We start from the raw sequence: 23,491 nt of genomic DNA, 5'->3' as shown, positions 1-23,491 counted from the left end.
GGCAGGATCTCTATGCTGGAAATCAGGGGAAGGAGTCAACAGCTACTCTTCGAGGCCCTTGCCCCTAGACTACCTGACCATGTACAATGGACTGATCAGGGTGGCGGCAGACGCACATGGGGTCCAACTGGAGTAGAGCGGGTGGATTCATGCTTCCTCCTCAAACCCTCATGCCATCTCAGAAGGTGAACCTATACCTACCCATCTCCCCAGCAAGCATTCTACTAAAGTTCCCTGGTACATTAGGGGGAGAACATACCGGCAGACTCTCATAGTGGCCACAGCCAGAAAGGGGAAGAATACTCCACATCGAACTGTCCATCTCTGGAGTAGGAACGCAAGAGAATGGACCTGGTGGGTAGAAAGATGGAAAGGGGAGGCGATGATCAATGGATAATTGCAAACTCAAGCGCTCTCCTTAAGCGATATGGACACCTGCAATGGCAAGAGATGGAAAATCTGATGCAATACCTCCTGGAGGAGTTAAAGCAAAAGCAGTCCTCCTTAAGGGCAAGAACATCTCCAACTGTTGCCTCAAGTTTGCGCTAGATGCAACGGACACCGCAAGTAGACATATGTGAGAAGACCGTTCATAGGCGCTTTCAGGATGGGAAGTGCCCTCAACAGAAGACCCTCATGCAGAGCAGGCTTCTCAACAACCCAGTAACACCACCACCAGCAGGGCTTCAGCCAACCGGTTGCACAGTAAGCTGCTCTGCAGCAGTGGAAATACCTGGCGAGGCAGCCCTTTTGCAGAAAGCTCAGAGGCAGGGGACATCCAGCGAGGGGAGGAAATACCAACTGACTCAGACCACCAACAGCCTTGCCACATAACACGAGTGGGGACGGGGAAGAATAGGAGAATTCATCCAGGAATGGAGGTCAATCACCACAGACATTTGGACCTTAAACATTATAAAACACTGCTACGGCATAGAACTTGCCAAACCACCAGCTTGTGTTCCAGCCTAGAACATTAAGGGAGCGGGAACTCATAGTTGCAAGAATAGGTCCAGGAACCCATCAAAAAGCAGGCCATAGAGTTCCACAGGTGGAAACAGGCGATGGTATCTACTCCGCATACTTCCTAGTACCAAAATAAGGTTTAACACTGACCTAGATCCTAGACCTTGGGTACCTGAAGTTCATACAAATGCAACATTTCAAAATGGCAACATTACAAGAAGTGATCCTGCTCCTAAGGGGAGAATATAGAGCCACATTAGCACTGAAAGACGCCTACCTTCGCACCACCTGCAGAAGAAATACCTCGGATTACTCTTCGGTGGAGCCAAACGTTCCAAATTCCAGGGCTTACCATTAACTACAAAAAGCTGTCACCACTCCTGGAGAGAGTGAAGATGTTCCAGGAGGAACATTGGACTCTAGGTCAGCGCAAGCATACCCTGCCCTCAAGAGAACGTTAGCAATAGCGTAGCAAACTTCTCCTCTACTAGAAGGGACAGTCTGACAGCGAGGACTGTCATGAAGCTGGGCACGATGGCTGCATGCATCCACCTTATACGTCATGCAAGACTACATATGCAACCCATACAGGAATGGATCTGCAATGGATGATGGATGGACACAAACCACAGGGAGGATCTAGTGGTTGTCACATCAAGGGTTCAGAAGACGGTAGAATGATGGATCCCGACGAAAGAGTGTAGGGATACCTTTCAAGTTGACAACTCTCACTGACCATAGCAACAGATGCGGCTCACAAAGGCTGGGGAGCTCACATGGGAAACTGAAGATTAGAGGCCTCTGGAGCCCTGTGAAGCTGTGAAACACAAACTCTCTGGAACTAAAGGCATTCTTCCTAGTGCTGAAAGCCTTTCAAGTGCATGTGAATGGCGGGCAGTGCTTCTACAGACAGACCACACATTGCCTATGTTTTACCTCAACAAGCAGGGAGGAACAAAGTTGTTCCCGCTGTCCAAACTAGGGCAGTAGATAAGGAAATGGGTGATTCAATGGGACACTACCCTGGTAACAAAACACCTTCCTGGGGAAAAATCCAAATCGGACAAACTGCGCAGGCAACTCCCACGAATGGGAGCTACACAGGAAGTACTGGGCCGTGTGTTTAATGGCAAACCGAGATCTCTTCGCAATCCCAGAAAATGCAAAATGGTTAAACTTCATGTTCAGGTTTCCATTCCAGTTTTCCGAGGGGAAGGCCCTGTCTATTAAACTGGTCTGAGACTTGCATACCCCTTTCATCTGATTATCCCCGATTCTTAGAGTTCTGGACAAGGCCAGACAACCAGGAATCTAAATCATTTTAATCGTCCAACAATGGGCCAGAAATGCATGGTATCCAGATCTACTAGAGATGTCCAAAAGACAAATCATGCTAGTCAAGGCAACTCAATGACCTGCTAACCATGCAGAAAAGTATCCATAACTAACTTTAAATGTGGTTATTTTGGTCCTCAGTAACACGTGCATTATTATTTAACACCACCATTTAAACAATACATTAAAGACATTGTTAAATTGTAATCTTGTTTCTATGAAGTATCTACATAAATTGGTGATGTATAGCAGCAAAGTCTTTGAGACCACAATCGCACTATCCTTGTATGCACATGAATAGCTGTAGCATGTGGCAGCCCACTGTGCGTTTTCAAGCCGTTAAGCATTCTTATATGCAGAACATCCAATGGGACGAGGCAGGCAATCCTCAAGTTAATTTGTCTCTTCCTACTGCCAGCATGTACTTCTCTTAATATGTAGTCAGTGCTTTTCGGCCAATCTATTTATGGCCTCTACAGGACTGAACAAGGGAGTGTGAACCCGCTGAAGTCGCCCTGGTCTTTACTGATCCCAAACCAGGGGGAACCTTATATCTGCTAGAGTTCACCTGTGAAGACACCAGGCACACTCTGTAGGCTTATTGCACTCATTGCATTATTTGTAAATGCAAAATAGGGTGGAGGGCGGGTTAAAGAAATTTAAATTTATCCCACTAGAGTCGTTGTTGGTTACTTGGACTACCCCCCTTATTTATTCTCGCTAACCATGCAGAATGGGCAAATTTCACCAGGAGCTAACCAAACTCAACCTAGCGGTGTAGCTCCGGAATACCTACAGTTCGTACACCTTCAGGACATTGGAAGTCCTAATGGAGGCAAGAAAATCAAGCACCAGAAATGGATACACTGCCAAGATGGCCAGATGCATCCACTGATCAAGAAACCCTAGAGACAAAGACAGAACATGGAACAGTGGCAACATCTTACCCACCTACTAGACCGCTGCCTGACGTATGCATCAATAAAGGTCCACCTTTTCACACTACCAGTAAGGAAGAGATTCCTAGAAGGATCAAAGAGTGGTGCCACCAAGAGTAGCACCAGTGCCCGCATGGAATCTGAATGCCATACTCGCACAACTCCTAGCAGAACCTTTTAAACCAATGCACAACACTGAATTCAAGTTCCTAACCCTAAAGACTGCATTCCTTATGGGAATAGGGTCAGTGAACTGCAAGCACCGACAATCCTAGACCCGTACTTTCAAATCCACAAGGGCAAGGTTGTACTGAGAATGAACCTACAGTTCTTACCAAAAGTGGTATCGCCTTTCCTCATCCACCAGAGCATCCAACTGCCAGCCTTCTTTCAGTGCCCAAACACTCGAGCAGAGAGGTCACTTCATACCTTCAAGAGCACTCGTGTAATACCTACATGAGAAAAGCAATCTGGAAAGGAAACCAGCTCTTAGTCTTCTTTGCCAGGGCTAGCAGCGGTACCCCAATACCAAGGATACCATTGTGAGATGGTGCAATCTATCAATACATGCTATGTAAGTGTAGGGACGACCTTACCTACATGCCCCAGGGCTCACTCAACCGGGAAGAAGGGCGCAATCCTAGCCTTTCTAGCAAGCATACCACTTGCCTACATCTGTATGCCTGCAACCTAGGCATACCCACACGCCTTCACGAAACACTACTGTGTGGACATCCATTTAAACAGGAAGGCACAGGTGGGACAAAAAGTACTAAAACACCGGTTTTCCAATTCTACCACATTGTGAACCCATCCTTACCATAGAACCAAACACTGCTACTTAATCAGATGCACAGCATGTGAGTCCAGAAAAGTCTCAGGCTGCAAAACTACTCCCACTGGTAAGTAACCATTTGGTTTTAAAAGAAATTGGCAAGGCTCACAGAATCAAAATGTCAGTGCAATTTGCTTTCACATTAGGAGTCTGAAGTTAATTTGCAATTTTATATTGCTCCTTTGTTAGATTAGAGGATGATTATCAATTATTATATAGCTTATTTTGCTTTACTTGTCCTCCGTGTATACATTTTTAGGTCTCGGCTAAAAGACGCGCGTAAGCGCGTCTCCGCCGAGATCTTATGTCAGGGACGATGCTTCCCAGGAGACAGGGTCTGTCGCGCGCTTTGCCTCTCTGGAGGCGATTTCCGCTGGCCACGCGCTCGCGAACGCGCTCAGCTGCTGTCTCCTGGGAAGCAGCTACACCACACGCGCATGCGCAGAAACAGCGACAGACACACACGAGCGCTCATGCACGCACGCACCCACACATACAGCGAACCCAGCGTCGCATGCATACACACACACACACACACGTGCACCGAGCATCCCCCCCACCCCTCCGTTGTCGCACCCCTCCGCCGTCGCACCCCGCCCCCCACCCCTCCGCCGTCGCGCACACACACACGCAGACATACAGGCATTCTCTCCCCCCCCCCCCCGCTCCGCTCACCGGTCAAAGGCCCTCCGGACACGCAGACATACAGGCATTCTCTCTCTCCCCCCCCCCCCCTCCGCTCCGCTCACCGGTCAAAGGCCCTCCGACCGCGGGGCTCTCCCTCGGTGCTCCTCCAGGCACTCCGTGGGCGCGGGCTTCACAAAACGGAAGTCCCGCCCCACGATAGGTTTCGTTTTCTCAGTCCCGCCCCACGTTAGGTTTCGCTTGCAGCTCGTTGGGTATAAAAGCTTGTTCAGTCCAGGCGCGGATGATCAACTTATTATGATGCTGGCTTAGTGCTTTGGTTGCTGAAACCTTGCCTCACACCAGTTCTCACACACCCAATACTGGTGGCTAGGGTTGTCTAAGAGAAATCAGGCAACTTCTTAGCGATACAAACTATGAAACTGACCATTATTAAAATACAGATCTCGCCAGGCCGTGGCACACACAAGTGCAGTTCCCGTAATGACAGCGTGTGAGACTGTCCAGGGGGATGCTAATGCAGGAACATCTTTTCTCTCTTTTCTAGAATGAAGTCTGATCCTCAATAAGATCGAGGTGATTTCAGAAATGAAAGGAGTTGCATGAATGTCTGCTGCACATTTCACCATTCCCATCCAATTGCCCTTTTGCTCAATACGCAGCAATTTTATACTGAACAAAATATATTTATCGACCCTACTGGTTTACAAAGGTATTCTCTTATACTATGTTATAATTTACTTATTTATTTAATCAAACTGGGGTTAAATTACCGTTAGACCCATGCCCCACGTGGCAAGCTTAGTTACTTGTTTAGGTTAAAAAAGATTTCTATCTAGGCAAAGAGTGCATTAGAACACTTTACAGAACGTGGATAGTTACACATTTATCAGCATGTGTCCACCACTTTCAGCACAAATCAGAATGCATACATATAACAAATAGGACATTATTTACCGTTTGCTTCATAGGAAGCAGGAGTTCAAATAAAAAACAAAAATAATGGCGACTAAGAGGAAAATAGAGATGAAAGAATATGAAGTAACGAAACATTGTATGCACAAGTAACATGGCAATAACATATAAACAAAAAATAATGTGTTATAAACATATTTGAAAGCGATGAAGGACAACATTAATCGCAAGTGAGATCAAGTCATTTCTTCCCTGCGCAGCGATAATAGAGATTTTATTGTACTTTGTCCATGTTTATAGCAGGATGAAAGTCTTTCATATAGGCCCAATGGCATGATGTAATGCCTCATTTTACTACAAATGTTACTCAAGAAATATTTTTGCTTAGCATGCTTAATCGCTGAGTGACATCATGGGTAGCTTAAACTAGGAGAGTCGACAAGTCTATTTTTATTTCATCTCCCCCCGTGGCGAAAGGTGCGGCGATGTTAGCAGATCGCCCCTCTCATAAACCATCAACAAATAGTGAATGGGCAGAGCCAGCAGAGGCCAGGGCCGGTCTCAGACTCAGGGTCACCTGCTGCGCCCCAGGCGCTGACATTCATTGCTGCGCGCGCCCATTCGTCATATCAGACAGCGACCAGAGCAGCAGAAGGCCGAGGTCTCCCTCTCAGGTGTTATTAGCGAGGGTGACTAGGACAGAAAACAGATAAGGGCTGCAAATAAAAGTGGTCCCAAATAGATAGTCAGATAGCTGGAAAACTGATTCCCATTTGAAAACTGGGGCAGTTTTGGAATTGTACGCTACGGACACGTTGCATTTCTGTTTTGCAAAGTATGGGAGGCTATATGCATTTGTGCTTTTAGCAGGCAATATTTGTGGTAACATCTGGAAAATCAACAGTAGAAACTAGCCCACCAGACCAAAAAAAAAATACAGAAAACACCCTGTAGTTTTTTTGTAGTATAGTTGGTTATTTTTAAATGGGATTGGGTTTTCTTATAAGACCATATAAACTTCTGCCAACTGGTCTTGATCTTACAAAAAAACGTTTGGGGAGCTAAAGCAGTGTATACCAAAATAGGTATAAATAACAGGGAAAAATAGTCCTCGTTATCACATTACATCTCCCTATCAACCCAACAGTAGGAGCCTGTGGTGGGAGTGCTGCGGGGCGCTAATGTGGGGAGGGGGAGGGGCAGGGTGGGGGTTCAGTAAACTAAAGATTACGGCCGGTTAGAGGTAGGTAACATTTAAATAAATAAAACGAATTTCGTGTTTAACTGTTGGCCACTCAGTGAGGACCAATAATTAGTAGCCAACTCACAAATTAGTGATCAAGTTTAAGTACATTATTCTCAGATTATAACACTCTCCGACATGCACTAGACATCAGATAATTATTAGCACAGTTTCCATGGAAAAAATATTAAGACACAATAAAAGACTCAGACACATTTAGATAATTAGGTTATTGTAATAAAGATCCAAAATCAGTACATATAAGTCACATTATAAGCAGTTCAGTCATGAGTCTTACAGCTCGGAGTATAAAGCCACAGAGTTAGCCAAATTAAATCTATATCTGAATAAAAGAATCCACCAAGAGGATGGTTCAGGTTTGAGTTTGCTACCACAACAAAAGCAGGAGGATGGTTCCATAGAGTTCACTTAGCATGGGAAAAGGGATCAAGTTGGAGACCACTAAGGAAAAGTTGATGGCAAGGAGAATGGAGCTGTAATCAGGAAAGTTCAAGTCTGGTCTCCCACCAGACAGCTCCAAATAGTCCAGCAGGCAAGTTCATCAACAAAGGGAAAACAAGCATTTACAATGCAACGGTTTCGCCTTCGGAAAAGTTAGAGCTATTGGCATTGTAAATGACAAACTTTTTATTTATGTGTTGGTTTTGAAAACAGATAAATATATAGCATTGTCATTTACAATGCCAATAGCTTACTCTGTCGCAAATGCGAGACGTATTGCATTTGCACACACACACACCCACACAAGAGCCCCACACACACACACAAGAGCCCCCCACACACACACACGAGGCCCACACACACCACACAAGAGCCCCCTACACAGACCACACAAGAGCCCCCCCACACACCACACAAGAGCCCCCCCACACACACACGCAAGAGCCCCCCCACACACACGCAAGAGCCCCCCCCCACACACACACGCAAGAGCCCCCCACACACGCAAGAGCCCCCCACACACGCAAAAGCCCCCACACACGCAAGAGCCCCCCACAGACACAAGAGCCCCCCACGCACACGCAAGATTCCCCCACACGCAAGAGCCCCCCACACACACGCAAGAGCCCCCCACACACACAAGAGCCCCCCACACACAAGAGCCCCCCACACACAAGAGCCCCCCACACACAAGAGCCCCCCACACACAAGAGCCCCCCACACACACGCAAAGAGCTCCCCAAACACACGCACAGAGCCCTCCGCTCCATTTGCATCAGGTGTGAGGCTCCTGACTGCTGACAGCCAGGAGACTCCAACAAAAGGAGGCTTATGACCTGCTATAGGCATTGTAAATGACAATGCCATTTATTTATGTTTTAAAAACAAAAGCATAAATAAAAATAATGTCATGAGCAATGCCAATAGCTCTAACTTTAAGAATGCCGAGACCATTGCATTGTAAATGCTTGTTTTTATATTTGAAGATGCAGAGACCAAAGATAAGGAAATAGATTTTCCTTGAGTCTCAACTTGTGTAGTTTCTAGTTTGTTTGCCCGGTACTGGAGAAAACCAAAGATTAAACTGTTTCTTGATGGAAAATGTTCAACCCTTCATAGGAACAAACTGGTCCAAAGTAGCAACTATGGGCTAAACAAATGTAGAAAGACCAGAATTGACATTCTACTACAATAACTACCCAGACAATTGTTAAACTGTTTAAAATGAACAGCAATCAGTTAAATTAACTTTTTTTATTTTTATACTTCTACTAAGATGTAGGTGTAATAAGCTGGTAAAACCAAGGGAAACTGCAAAATGATCGGACTAATTTATGCTAATAGAATTCCCAATCTTGCGATTCGGAAATTGGAAAGGATTGTATTCAGGAAAGGGGCCTTTAATATGGGTAAGAAAGTTGAAAAGAAATTTTAAGTTATAAATTTCTCGCACTTCCCTAAATGTAAGTATGTATGTAAAAAAATTGTTTAGTTCCTTGAAACGTAACCATTTTCCTTACTGTTTATAGAAGCTATGATAAAAGAATCAAGCAAGTTTTAAAATCATTCAATTGTCAGATACACCAAGAATTATATTGCAGATTTGAAATCCACTGTTAACCATAAATACGCTCTAAGATTCAATGAAATAGTGCCTGTACGCTACTTTTTTCTACATGGATTGCAGAAGTGGACCCGGCAATTAACAGATTACAAGAGTTAATCATTTCGGTTCAGGGAGCAAGTCATTATGATTGAGAATAGTAGTCTATAGGTCCAGGTGGTCCAGTCCACTTGCTCCCTCTTTGTGGTATCGTCCTCTGGATGGTTGTTCAAAAAGGATCAATTATTGCTGGCTTTAGTCCTTCTATAGGTGGACCCTCTTGGTGCTGTGTTGACTTTGTTGCATTTTCATGTTTGTGCAGGAACCTAACCAGTTTACAGTTCATCTGAGGGTCAGATGGATCACGCCCTTTGATAATAGCCGCCCTGCATGTTCGTATTCCTCTGACCAAAAAAGATTTTCTTAGTAAAGTGACTTGTGCTGGGTGAAGCTTCTTACAGATGCATATTAGGTGGATACGATCTTTTTTTGGACTTCCACATAGACGACACCTTTTTACTTCCGTATTCTTCCACTTTGGATCTTCTGCCAGTGAAGGATATTTTCTGAAACGCAAAGCCATTAGCTATTTTTTTTTTATGTGGACCGGAAATGTTAGATCTAAGTAAGCTGCTGGTTTAAGAACCTTATTGTTGAGATCTGTCCAGGCATGGGATCGCTGGCTCCAAAAAACTTGTCACGCAAGAGCGGGTAAAGTTTTGCGACTTTATTACGTGTGGACTTAAATGTTACATAAGACAGATTTTTGTTCCAGAGATCTACGGTGCAAGTAGATTTAAGTGCATTGTGCAAATAGTGCGTATGTGATACGTTAGGACCTTTCTAGCTCTAACCAGAGAGCTTTGTTTAGTAGAGTCCACTGAATTTTGCTCGATACGGTTGAGTATAGCCTACGAACGGTCTCATTCATTAAACCTAATTCCAATCTCAATTGGGCTGGGGAACGCCATTTGAGGGAGCTGAAAAACCCTTTTAAAGATGCTAATTGTTAGCTTATTGAGTAGAGTTGCATCTTTTCCTTGGAAGGCAACTCTGGCGTTGGTTAAAGTTGGTAGTGTTTTCGCCATTATTAGTGGTTTGAGAGAGCCCCCCCCCCCCCCATTTTACTGCCAGTGCCTTTTAGGCAAAGGTTAATGTGCTTGACGTTGGGCTATGTAGTTTTTGTGTTCTCATTGGTCTACTTAATTATCAAGGTATAATCCCAACGTTGCCAATAATCTAATCACCTTGCCCAGCATCCTCTTCTTCCAATTGCAAGTCTAGGGAACTGAGACATGTGGGCAGAGAGTTTCTAGCAGTTTTTCACTCGAGTGACAGGAGGCATGACAGAAAAAACAGATGCTGAAGGCTGCCATTCCTCTTCTGGATTGACCTTCACAAGAGTCCTTCACTGATGTTCCTACTTATGTCATGACCCCAAAATCACATTTTGCCCAACCAACGCTGGTAGATATCACTTCCCTAGGATGACTATTAAGAGGCCTGTTGGGCCCAGTACGTATGCAACTGCCCCCAGTTTTCAAGACTTCAGTAATATGAGACTTTTGTCTCAAGCATGCTATACCAGCGACTGCTTAATATATCCGAGATTGGATACAAGTGCGTCAGATTCTGTTCTCCCCCACTATTCCGCAAAGGGTGTCGATCGATAATTCTGAACTGACATGGGCGATCCTTGCATTGAACACCTGAATTTCCCCACCAAATTGTATTCGAGGTGTCATTGCAAAGATTGGATGGTGTCTATAGCCTTTCTGATTCTAGTATTCAAGTATCACAGGAATGTCGTCTGGTTCTAGGTTGTGTACTGCCGCTACTGGTTCAGAGATCCTCATTTGGCCTCAAGCAATGCCCCCGGGTGTTTTCCAGTTGATTGGCAGTGTGGCAGCAGCCCTCAGATGAAAGGGCATCTTTGTTTATTATACGAAGCTAGATTATAGCAGCCTCAGAACTGGACCCTCAGCAGGGCCTGTAGTCTATTCTTGAACTTCTGGGTTTGCCCCTACAGATAGCCCTCCTAAATCAAACCTCACTCTCAAGTGTACAGAACCTTGGAGCCACATTGAAAAGAAATGTCAATGTTTCTTTTGAAGGAAAGGGAAAGTGTTTTATAAGTTTGAACATTTGCTTACTGAATAACACCAGCTCTTAAGCATTTATCTGGCACTGTGTAATATTACGCATAGATCTTCATCAAAGCTGTCTAGAGGACGAGTGGTCTTTGCTGAGGATATGGTTTCCCCTACCACCCAGTCAGTCGTATGGTGGTACAAGGAGTAACATGCATGAATTTCCCTTCAAGTAACTTCTTTTCTCTGAAAAGATATACCCCATCGTTGTGCCTGAGCGGAGGGTAGTTCACTTACGCCTAAAGTAAGTTCTCTGCTCAGTTTCTGCATTTCCAGTCTTAGAGGACAGACCACACATTTTGTGCACATGGACTTTGTCAAGGCGGTTATGTGGCAGCATCAGTTTTGATCGTGTATGTATGAGGGTACATAACTAGGTAGTACATACCTTGGCAGTTAACAAACTAACCTATCTAATAGTTCTACGCTGAGTGATTGAAACCAAGACCAATTAAATATGCCAAAAGTAACACTATCCTTCATGGCATGGACATTGAAATAACTGTAGTATCTTTTGTAAATTTTTTTTTCTTTCTTTTGTAAAGCGCATGGCTACCAGAGGCCTCCCAGCGCTACAAGACACACCTGAACCAAAAACGGAAGCAAGATCAGCCAAACAGAATAGTTTTAAGGAGTTTTCAGAAGCGAAGATGGTTGGCGTCTAGACAAATAGATTCTGGCAATTGATTCCACCTTTTAGCAGAAATGACAGAAAAGAAACGACCCCCAGTCCGGGCTCGCCTAAATCTCGGGACAGCGGCAAGATATTTTGACTCAGAGCGGAGGGATCTTCTTGGGACATAAAGAGAAACTATGGATTTAGAGAATCGGTCGCAGTTTAGACACTAGAGATTTGTGGGAATGCATAAGGCTTTAAATTGAACTCTTTTGTCCACGGGCAGCCAGTGCAATGCTCTAATGTGAGGCTTAGCAGATTCTGTTTTGAGCATGCATCAAGTCGTGCCGCACAATTTTGGACCGTTTGAAGTTTTTTTTATGGTAAGACATGAGGAGCCCAAGTAAAGCACATTCGCATAATCAAGCCTTGATAAAATCAATGCTTGGACGAGGAGTTTCCTGGCATCAAAAGCCAGGAGGGGAAGGATCTTCCTAATCTTCTTAAGAATGTCCTAACATGAGCCAGCAACTCCAGATGCCTGAGTCTTAAAGCTCCAGTTATGATCAAGCCATACTCCCAGACTTGGTCCTTGGGGGCAGGCATATCTCCCATGCATTTCGGCCATAGGGAGTCGTTCATCAAACCAGTAGGCTTTCCCAAAAAATCAACTTTGTTTTTGCCGAATTCAGTTTAAGGAAAGAAGAGTCCATCCAAGCCAAAATTTTTTTCGAGCAGTTCGCCAAGATGGACTTATCGTTGTTAATCAGATTGATAGACACAATAAGCTGAGTATCGTCAGCGTATGTGACGATCTTAACCTCAAACAGCTCGACAATCTCATCTAAGGGACGCATATAGACGTTAAAAAGTGTGGGGCTCAGTGAGGAGCCCTGGGGAACCCCACACTGTAATGGCATCCAGTCAGAGGTGGGGTTCTCAAACACAAGAAAAAGCTCGGCCATAAAAGACTCCAGCCATTTATGTAAGAAGCCGGTCACTCCAATCTCTTTACGTCTTACCAGCAGAAGCTGGTGGTTGACCATATCCGTATCGAAGGCTGCGCTGAGATCAAGCAAAAAGATTGCAGCGGAGCCTCTGGAGTCAAGGATTCTTTGGGCCTCCTCGACAACTGAGGGCGGGTTCGGTACCCTGTTGGGGCCTTAAGCCCATTTGAGAAGGGTGGAGACAGTGATTTTTCTCCAGGAAATCCGAGAGCACAGAGTTAACGTACTTTTCGCAAATTTTGCCGATCCCGGTAAGAAGCGATATTGGTTGGAAGTTAGAAAGGACTCTAGGGTCCAATGAAGGCTTCGTCAAAAGGGCTTTTACCCTAGCTTGTTTTCACTGGGAGGGGACAACCCCAGAGGGGAGAGAGATATTAACAAGATCTTAAAAAAAAAAAACGGGGCGACAGTCAAACACCTGAAAAAGCAAAAGGGGGGGGGCAAGGGGGGGGTGGAGCTGCATCACTAGTGAATCCAGATTTTAAACGCTCCAGTAGTGATTTTAGAGTGTCCATATCCATAGATGGAATAGAGTTAATAGGGGATGGGAGAGGAAGGAAGTCTCTAATAGAAGGCGGGTTTCTCCCGTCTCCTATGGCAAGAAGGGCAGGCTTGATAAATATCCTGAATTTTCTTATGGAAAAAGACCGCCAGATTATTGCAGTGGGCAACTGCATCTTGCGGAAGTATGGAAGGCTCAGGCGCACAGGTAAGGGATTTAGTGATTTTAAAAATTTTGCGGGGGAATTCGCCGCTGACAGTATTTTATTAATAAAGAACTCAGATTGGGCAGATCTGATCTCGGCTTTATAGGCCTTAACCACTTCTCTATATTTAATTTTCTCCTGAGTAGAAAACTCCTTTCTCCAGGTTCTTTCATGGCGCTTACAAAGCTGTTTCATCTCCATGAGTTTCGGGGAGTATCAAGCAGCACCATGATCTAATTTTGTACTATAGGACAATTTGTTAGGGATATGGCTATCGAGTGATGTCTCTAGCCATTGATTAATTTTAACATTGTATTACTATTGTTTGTGTCCTTACATTGCTTCTGAATTCCAAGGCTTCCCTTGCACATCCCCATGCTCCAGAATCATAGTAGGTAGATGTAAAGGGGTCTTGATTCTTCCTCTGCGTTGCCGTCAATAACCACCTATGTGTTGGATGTATGGCAATACAGGAGGCTTACAAGCCTTCTGAAATGTGTAAAGGTGCAATATCAGTTTGGTGCATTGTTTGGAGCATACCTCCTGCCTATTCGGGAGCTTCATTTCCTTCATTGTGGGTATAGAAATTGTAAAAGCAGCAGTGCTTTCAGCCACTGGTACTATTCTAGTAATGTCTGTTTGGGTGCTTTTCAAAAAGCTAGTAGGAGTGTCTGCTACAGGCATGGTTCCTTATCTTTTTGTTTCATTTGAAAATATACTGTGAGACGTGCGGGGATTTACTACTGTTTAGGGATTCACTACTGTTTAGGGATTCAGAGACTATCCAGGAATGAACTACGATTACAGGTCATTTTCTCTTACCATGATCGTCATCTTGCAGTCTTCCAAAGAGGTAGCTATGATACATTTATAAATTGCCACAGTAGGTTTGCAAATTCGTATTTAAGAAGCGATATTCCTTTTCTTGTTTTCTATTAGTAAGCTGTGCAAGATAGCACTATATGCTTTTAGGTGGTACATGCTCACTCCATATTAATAAACACTCATAATTTAAGCATGTTTAAGTTCAATATCGAAGCCTCTGTAATCAATCTATAATTTTCTTTCATTCTTTAGTCTGTCTTCACCAGAAGAAAAGCCCAGTGACCATGGGTGATGGTGTTCTGTCTCGGACGCAAAACTTACGTAAGTCACCTTTGACCCTGAGCTGGCGGAAATGCTTTTATGACCATCTTATGATAGTGTTTACTGTAATGGGGGTACCCTCATCCAGTATGCTGAGTTTCAAATAGATGCGTTTGGACAGAGTGAAGGAGATGGGGACATTTCTTGCTTGAATGTTTTCAGAGGGGTCATCTGCATACTTGTGTCCACATTCTAGCCTATAACAATGGATTACAGTCCACATAGATGTTTGTTCCAGAAAATTAAAGGAACCGCTGTTCATAATGGGCAGACACAGAAAATGTATATCCGAATGGGGTTATGGTCTGGCTTGATGGAATTATTACTGTTTGAAGAACTAGATATCGGAGTATCGAGCATTAGATCACTCCTGCTTATGCTAATATTGCACCTGAAGAATTTGCATGCATTCCTTATCAAGCTCGGTCTTCAGCGACAGTAGTAATAGTCCATTTACTTCACACAAAAGCAGCTGAAGCGTCTCTAGCCGCCAAACGTACGATAGGAGACAACATAGACAATAAAACAAGTGGCTTTTCACTCTATAAAATTGTTTGCTTATAACAATCATAATTTTTACATTTAAAATAGCCACTAGATTGTGCTGAGCTGCCATGATGTTATAGTTGCCAATTCTGTGCTTTTTTGCTTGTGCTGTGCTTGGACTGTAGGCGGCAGCCGTTGACGGCTGGAAGGAGGACCCAACCTCTGATGCCATTTAAACCCAGGACCAGGGAAGCTGGTCACCTTACACCCCCTAAGGACTAGTTAGGGGAAGAACTGGAATTCTGCGCCAAAGAGGAGGAAAGCACCAAAGAAAAAAAGTCTGATGCAACAAGCAAGTGGAAGCAGCTGGCTGTTAAGTTTACCACCTTAGAGGCTCGGAGGCCTAAGGAAATGCTCTAGGCCAATCACTAGTAATTCAGGGTGGAAGGGGGCCCGACTCCATCCACCGACGTGGGCCCACTGCGGCTGTCCAGGCGCACTACTGCACCTGCGGGAGGCTGCTGCTTCTCCCAGGCCTCCTGCTACTAGCTGCCACTACGCCTCACCTGAGGGCCAAGTGTGTCCGCTCCGCACGGGAAGCTCAGGGGTACTGTCCACTGCCGCCCGACTTCTGTGCTCAGCCTGGAGGCCCTGTTCAGGCAGCCACAGGGTCCGTCCGAGCTTCTCCAGCTCCGTCCAGGTGGACACGGTCTCTCAGCAGGCCTCTGCTGTGGCACCGACCCCAGAGGCCCAGAAAGGGCACGCAGCCACCACTTCAGCAGTACACTCGCGGCCCCCCGTATCTCTGGGCACTGTCAGGTCGATAGATGGATCCCGGAGCACTTTCTAGGCCGGTGGCGGACAGGAGAGACAGCAAGACATGTCTTACCTCTGCACCATCTTGGCCACCTTGATTTCCTTTTTAAAGGAGGGCTGGCATCATCCCTGTAGATGGGAGCATAAGAAGGAATCTTGGGCGGTGGTGGGTGCAGTAAGTTTAAGATGGCGCCCCTCCATATTCTTAGATTTTGATTGTTGTTTTGGGCACGATGTGGGGTTTCCAGAGAATCGCTACCCCTGCTGTCTTTCTGGACATGTAGCCCCAGAACTGATGGGGGTATTTAGGGTGGCGTGTGCACGACTAGTCTCTGGGGAAAGAGTATGTCTCTTGCAAGAAAAATTGGGTTGATAGAGATTACTGCTAGTTTGTTGTTGTTGGGGGATATGAGCCCCTGTACATTAAGAGACTGGAGTTGAGAAGTCTTCAGATGCCGCTTGATTTTCGAGAGGTTCCCTCGGCCACCCACGCTCCTAGTGCCCCCAGGTTTGTAAATTCACAGCAAACCTTTAACCTGAAAACGGCAGCCAATATGGTCGAATTAGACGTCTCCTGTATAGTCATGAAAGATGTGTCAATCTGCAAATTCCCCTCCATAAATCGAGGACCATGAATGGAAGGGGAACTTCCCCTAAGGGATCGTAGCCTAGCCCGGAGGCTAGGAACTGGACCCGACAGGGTGTCCAAGAGAGAGTGCCTCTTCCGTGTCCTGCTCCAGTACTGTACTTGACAAAATGTCCCACTCAAAAGGGGTGTGCTACTGTCCCGGGCAGTCGTTAAAGACCCTGGTGGCAACTGTCTGGGTGTTTAAGGCTGCGAGGATTGCCAGAGTCTTCATTCATGTCCCGGAGATGGAAGATAATGTTTGCTTTAGTATTCTTGGGAGAACCCGACATATCTGTGGGTTTGGAGGTACGGTCCACTGTATAATTCATGGCCGCGACCTTCGCAACATGTCTAGAACATTCTGGCTATGAGGCCAATATTTCAGCCTCGGTCCTGGATGTTGGTGAGATTAGCTTTGAGGCTTCTTGGCCTGGCTGCCTCTTGCATCGTGCTTGTCCACTTTGTTAGATGGCATATGCAAGCTCTGCGGTTGAATCTGAAATCTTGGTGGGCCACCACCAAGGAAACCGAATGGATGTCATCCAGGTTTCAGAGGAGACTAAACAAGATCTGCAGTGGTACCTGCTTGACTGGAGTCTGACCCTGCAGCAGACTTCTCCTCTCCCCAAACATATTTTGTTGTGGTGACAGGTGCATCCCAACTGAGCTGGAGAGAACTAGGTGAGGTCTGAGACGGAGGACTGTGGCCTTTGGCAGGAACCTACCTCACATAAAACTGTTGGTGCTGCAGACCATCTGCCTGGTGTTGAAGACCTTCCTGCTGTCCATCAAGATAAGGCTGTTGCGGGTTCTAAAGAACACCACCATCATATGGTACTACAACAATATGAGGAAAGGGGTCTTGTGCCTTGAATCTCTGTCTGTGGAGTTGACTGGAGCAGCCAGACTGGAGCAGCACAGAAGTCAGGCGGCAGTGGACAATACCCCCGAGCTTCCCGTGCGGAGCTGACACACTTGGCCCCTAGATGAGGCGTAGTGGCAGCTAGTAGTGGGAGGCCTGGGAGAAGCAGCGGCCTACCGTAGGTGCAGTAGTGCGCCTGGACATCAGAAGATGGCTCCTTATCTATTCTCTGCCGCGCCTGTAGGGAGGATCTACTTTCCCAGCAAGATAGGGGGCTATAGCTGAGCCTCCCAGGCTAGTTCTCAATGCTTGGGGATGGAGTTGAACTGGCTGAGGATTTGATCTAGTGTCTGTGGTGGTAGATGTTATTTAATCTACTTGCTGTCCTTCCACAAAATGTATTTACTCCAGCTGTTGGTCTGTTAGTCTCCTGTGTTAGTATCAGTAGTTTACCAGTCTGGAAGCTAAGTAGTCTGATATATTTTGTTTGCGCTGTTGTTGGCCAGCCATTGCTTAGCTGTGGGCACAGTTTACTGCAGCGGTTTCAACCTTTGGGCAAAAGAACAATCTGCTTTCTCTATTTCAATCACCTGTTGTGTTAACGTTCCTTAATAGGTGTTTACACATGCTTTCCCTATGCACTGTTTTATTACGCTCCACGAGGACCTCCGTTTAGGTAAAGATTGAAATGTTCGTATCTTGCATCTTCATAGTTTTACCCTGAGACTTCTAACTCTGAAGACCATGTTTCTCAATTCAGTCACTTTTGCATCTCATGTTTGCGAGCTGAAAGTATTGTCAGTCCAACCTCTGTGTACAACCTTGTTCCCGTCAAACTAGTGCTTGTGACATGTGGATCCTTTTTTACGAAAGCGGTGTCCCTTTCATGTGCGGAAGTCCATGATGCGATCTGCATTCTTCTCTCTGCCACCACCATCTAAGGGGAAAAAGCTTTACCGGTTGGCTCCATATTTTGACATCTAAGCAGCCCAATGGGCATCTGTCCATACTATTAACTACTGCAATGATGCTTCGGTCCTCATGGATGGCAAGTTTGCCCTCTTAGTACTGCATGACTTCCAGTTTAAAGTCCACTACTCATATCCACCACCTTGAAGGGGGGGCCTTGATATCGATATACAAGGTGAGTAATGTGCACTTAGGAATATGCCATAGAAGAATAAGTTGCTTACCTTTTAGTAGCAATCTTTCTAGTAGATACTCAAACTACAGATTCCTCTGCCCACACTCCTCCAGAGTCTCTGGAGTTTCAGGAGTCAATAAGGCTCCAAGTTAGATTTTGCATTTATATGGTTTCAATCTGCCCGGCATGTTCCATGTTTGAGGACTTGGGAACGACCAATAAATACACTGGAGTCAGCATAGGAGTGGGAGGGGGGATGATATTTGCAGCAGAGAGAACAAGCATTTACAATGCAACAGTTTCGCCTTAGAAAAAGTTAGAGCTATTGGCATTGTAAATGACAACATTTTTATTTATGTGTTGGTTTTGAAAATATATAAATAAATATCACTGTCCTTTACAATGCCAATAGCTTAATCTCTCGCAAATGCCACACACAAACACACACAGTCCCACACACACACATACCTACAGAGCAACACGCAGAGCCACACACACACACACACACACACACACACAGCCACACACTTCCAGTAGTTGGTGGGCAGCGTGGAGCAGACCAGCACCCAGCCCGACAGGGCAAGCAGTAAGGCCACGATCTCCCCTGCCATGCTGGTATTTCATGCATATGGCATTATGTTGGGGTGTGCCCGTGTGTTACGCCGCCTGAGTAATGTGCGAATGGTGCCCTCGTAAGGTCTGTGGTTTTTTTCTCTCTCTCTCTCTCTCAGTGGTGTCAGTGCCATGTTTAGCAGCGAGGTGAGTGTGATGAATGCATCACTGTGTCACAATAGCGTGTCTTTTCATTCTTGCCAACATGTGTAAATTCCCCTGGAATTTGTACCTTTGTCCTTGCGAGGCTTTCATATCCTTCGTTGTGTCTGATTTCACGTTGTAGAAATTAATTCTCCATCGCTACTCTTCCCCTGCAGCTTCCTGATTAACCCCTTCCAGGCATCTGTTCCTCCCTATTCTCACATCCCTCGTACACTCACTCAATCCTGTCTCACTTTTCAACCTGCATATTTCCCTTCTACAGTGCTCACAATACCTTGTTTTATCCAGCAATTTTCTTCGCTCTTCTCTTCATTCAGTTTTCCTCCTCTTTTACTTATTGCTAGGCAACTCTCCTTTCGCTTCTGTTGAATACCACCGCCCGGATAGGAATAACTCGGAAAAATAATAAAAATGTCTAGAGGTTGGTTCCAGTACATACACTTCATATCCTTCGTCGTGTTTATAGAAGTACATTCATTCAAATGTCCGTCTTCAAACGGAGATCTATGAAAAACAGCAATCAGCTCGTACAGGGAAAAAAATATCTATGGCCGCATAAAACAGCGGTTTACAGTTCACTCTCCCTCCAATCAAGCGTGGGTTTGCCAAGTAATAACCCGGAAGTGACCATGGAGTCACCCAAAGGGTTGTGTTCTGTAGAGGCGTAACTAGTTTTAGATATCCATTGGAAACGACGTCGCTTCACTCACGCACCCGGTAGGGAAAACCCACTCAGAGACCGAAGCGCCCTTGTATGTTTTTTGTGGGTACTTAAAACTAGAAAATGTCACTACCTGACTTTTGAGATTTGATTGACTGTGGACATTTTAAAACATCGAATAGACGCCTACGCTTTCAAAAGCCTTAATCAACGTTAAATAACTAATTGCGCACACACAAAGCGCATTCTTTAGTGTGAAGGAAATGGCCAAACCAATACTAGAAACAACATTTTCTTCAACAGTTGAAGTAGTTTGTCGTACAAGACAGCGCGCAAGCGCATTATAAATACCCATGCCCACGTTGTTTTGTAATTTGCCATGTCTACGGCGGTGATTGGTCGAGTTTCACGAGCTAGACTAATTTTGTCGCCTATTGATTGGCTTGGGCTGACTAGGTCATGGGTGATAATCTTGACTGTGACTCGCTGGACTGGGAACGATGAGACGTTACTACACCCCATTGGCCAACAATGAATGAGAAACTAAATATGGCCAAATTCCCTCCTAAACTGAAGTCCACTAGGAGCCATCTTATTTTTTGTTGTTGTTGTACTGTTCTGAATCCCGTAAAGTGAATATATTCATGACAATCAAATATTGCTTTATTTGTTTGTTTATATAAATACAGTTAATGCTAGCACACTATAATGGTAGAAAGAAAATCTCAAATACATTTTTATCCTAAAAATGTTTTCACTGGTGATATTGGTAAAACATTTTCAACATATTGTAACAACTTGTAACTAGTCCTATATTTTTTGTCAGGTTCCTGACTGCGAGTTTTCTTTACAATATGTAATACTTAAACCCCTTTCCAAGATGGCTATAGCTGTCGCAAGTGTTTGACAGCAGACCAGGCATTTGTCAATCTCTTACCGGCAGGAAAAAGACTGAGCAGTACATTACAACTGCTGGCTACCCACAGCAGCGGCCAGAGGAAGAGATCTAGGAACTAACCTGAAAACACGGGAGCCTAGTGAATTCCAGAAACTGAACGCCGGACCGTAGAAGACAGGCTGCAGGACGGCCAGGATGTCTCCGCATTCTCTGTGCACACTCTGCCTTTTACTCATCTACCTCATTTTCGCGGTGCTTGCAGGGTGAGTGTCATCAGCTGGGGAGGCTGCGTTAGAGAACTCTCTAATGTGGGTTCGGGCAGTCAATCAGTCAAATTTCCATTCATTGTCAGGCGCAGGTCATATTGTGCGTATGGGGCTATCAGAAGACGTTTACTGGAGGGGGTAAGTGGGTGGGCGACTGTCAGTCGCCGTGCGCATTTCTTTAGTTAATCGCCCACCGCTAATTCAGATACCAATCTTCTTCAAAAGAGGCTGCTTTGACTAAACCTTATTTATCAAGTGTGAGTATTGTAAAGTATGTGTTGTCTTCCTACCATGGAGTTACTCATTGGAGAGTTAATTTCCCAAAGGTGTAGTAACTTGGTTATCAAAATAGAATTACCTATTTTCTCAGACATTGTAACAGCTGGACCTGGACTTCGGCGGCGGTCGGCAGCGGAATGGGAAAAACAAACTAATAAAAAAAAAACGATACTCCGCCCACTGCCGCAATGACGTCATCTCCGAGGCGGAGAGCGAAAAAATCGCGGGAACGCCCCCGAATCTGGTCCGGCCTTGACGGACAGATCCGGCTCCCAATGGCTAGCCTCCATTTATGGAGCTAGCCAATGGGAGCCGGGGGACGTTCTTGAAGCAATATATGTAAACAATAGATTTTGCCTGCGCAAACTGCTTGCGCAGATCGCCAGGTCGAAGCCTAAAAATGGCAGCAACAGTCAATGTGCCATATCCAGTCTGGCACCCGTCCAGATTCAAGAATGAAGAGTCTGCAGTTGTGATATTCACCAGAAAGAATATCCTTTAAGGTAAGTAGCTCCTTCATCTAGTTGCTTTTCTCCTGTATGAAGAATCAGAAAGAAGTATTTTGTGGAGTAAATGCACAATCTGTTTTCTGTTTCAGCTTGTGTTTTATGTGGGCGGACAGAAGACTGTCCTGAAAAGTATGGAGAAAAGAAAACCTATCCAGATGAAAACCTCACCCTTCATTATTACTGCCTGGTAAGGCTTTATCTGCGGTTAAAGAGTTTGTGAAATATGTTACTGTTTAGTAAAGACCAATCTAAGCATTTTATGTGGCTTTTACAGGTTAATTTGGTATGTGATATTCATTGCACAACCTTGCTTCCGCTAATACCCTGCTTAATTCTTTGCGGGAACTAGACTGCCTACTTGCTGCTGGGATGGGATTACCTTTTGCTTATTACAGAGGATAGGCTTGTGTGGTACTGTCTGGGTCTGGAACAGGCTATTTGCCATTAGTTCAGCTATCATTGTTTACTCAATGCTAGATTGCAGAGTTAAAACTAAGAGATCTGGCCTTTCAAAATGCTGAGCAGCAGCTTGACCAAAATCCTCAAGAATCCTGCATTTAAGTTGGCCGCACAGGATCCAGATGGCTCTATCCTAATGGGTGTGGCCAGCCGGCAGAGAAAATGGCAACTTGTTGATGTGGCTCCATAACTTACCCACCATCCGTAAATAAATCCGCTCCCGAGCAATGCCCATTGTCTCACTGAAGACAGAAAGGGGCTGGAAGGCTGGCACAGTGGAAAAATGTCCTGAGTGAGGCGACCTGCGGCTCCTGATAAGGTGTGGCCTGTGGGTGGGCAGAAGCCCAAGGCTTGATTGAGTGTGAGGGAGGCTGAAGGGCAAGAGAAGCAACGTCGTCTGCTGGTAACATCGTAGCAGGCTACTGTAGCACCGAGAGATGACAGCGAATCTACAGAGGACCGCAAACTGAATTGATGGCAGAGCCGGAGGTGACTCACTGGTGGCCAGTGTTCTACGGGGACTCAAGAAACCGGAGTACAAGGGCTTTGTAGAGTCCGCATTAAACCTCTGGCAGGCGGCGGCGAGTACCTCTCCTATGCTCTCCCCACGCAGGCCTAATGACAGGCGGCTAAGGGGACACAACAAATGAAAGATGAAAAACTCCTCGCATGATTGGACAAATGGGATCAGTCCTGAAATTGCGTATTGAAACTTGTTAGACCTGGCATCCTTGGTGTTTCCCCCTAACTTTTTGCCTCATTACTTCCTGTTTTCTGCGCTTCATCTTTCTGACTTTAGAGTTGTGGGCACTTTACCAGTGCTAGGTGCATATGCTTTGAACTCTAAACATGGTAACATTGACTTACCCGCATTTCCCACATTGAATTCCGTAGTAAAGTGCACTATATGTGCCCTTAACCTGTAAATTTAAATGCTACTAGTGGGCCTGCAGCACTGATTGTGCCACCCACACAGCTTTTAAACATGGCTCAGGTCTGCCACTGCACAGTCTGTGCAGTTTTGAACTGCCATTTTGGGCTGTCAAGTTAACCTACGTGCCTGGCCCCAACCTTCCTTTTTATTACATGCAAGTCACCCCTAAGGTAAGCCTTAAGTAGCCCCATGGGCAGAGTGCAG

The 23,491-nt window shown here is 45.3% G+C and overlaps 1 protein-coding gene across 3 annotated transcripts in view; it reads left to right on the top strand.

Moving 5' to 3' along the window:
- G2E3 (G2/M-phase specific E3 ubiquitin protein ligase) overlaps positions 1-23,491 on the top strand; it is a 446,104-nt gene that overhangs the window by 87,968 nt on the left and 334,645 nt on the right. For all 3 annotated transcript variants that reach the window (XM_086936985.1, XM_086936986.1, XM_086936987.1), the window contains exons 3-4: positions 14,500-14,568; positions 21,984-22,081. In XM_086936985.1, coding sequence (XP_086793111.1) covers positions 14,532-14,568; positions 21,984-22,081 — 135 coding nt within the window. In that variant the 5' untranslated portion in view covers positions 14,500-14,531. The remainder of the gene's footprint in view (positions 1-14,499; positions 14,569-21,983; positions 22,082-23,491) is intronic.

The sequence above is a fragment of the Lissotriton vulgaris genome, chromosome 9, assembly GCF_964263255.1.
Source record: "Lissotriton vulgaris chromosome 9, aLisVul1.2, whole genome shotgun sequence".
NCBI classification, from domain to species: Eukaryota; Metazoa; Chordata; class Amphibia; order Caudata; family Salamandridae; genus Lissotriton; species Lissotriton vulgaris.
The sequence above is the reverse complement of the archived record's forward strand: the minus strand, read 5'-3'. Positions and strand labels throughout refer to the sequence as shown.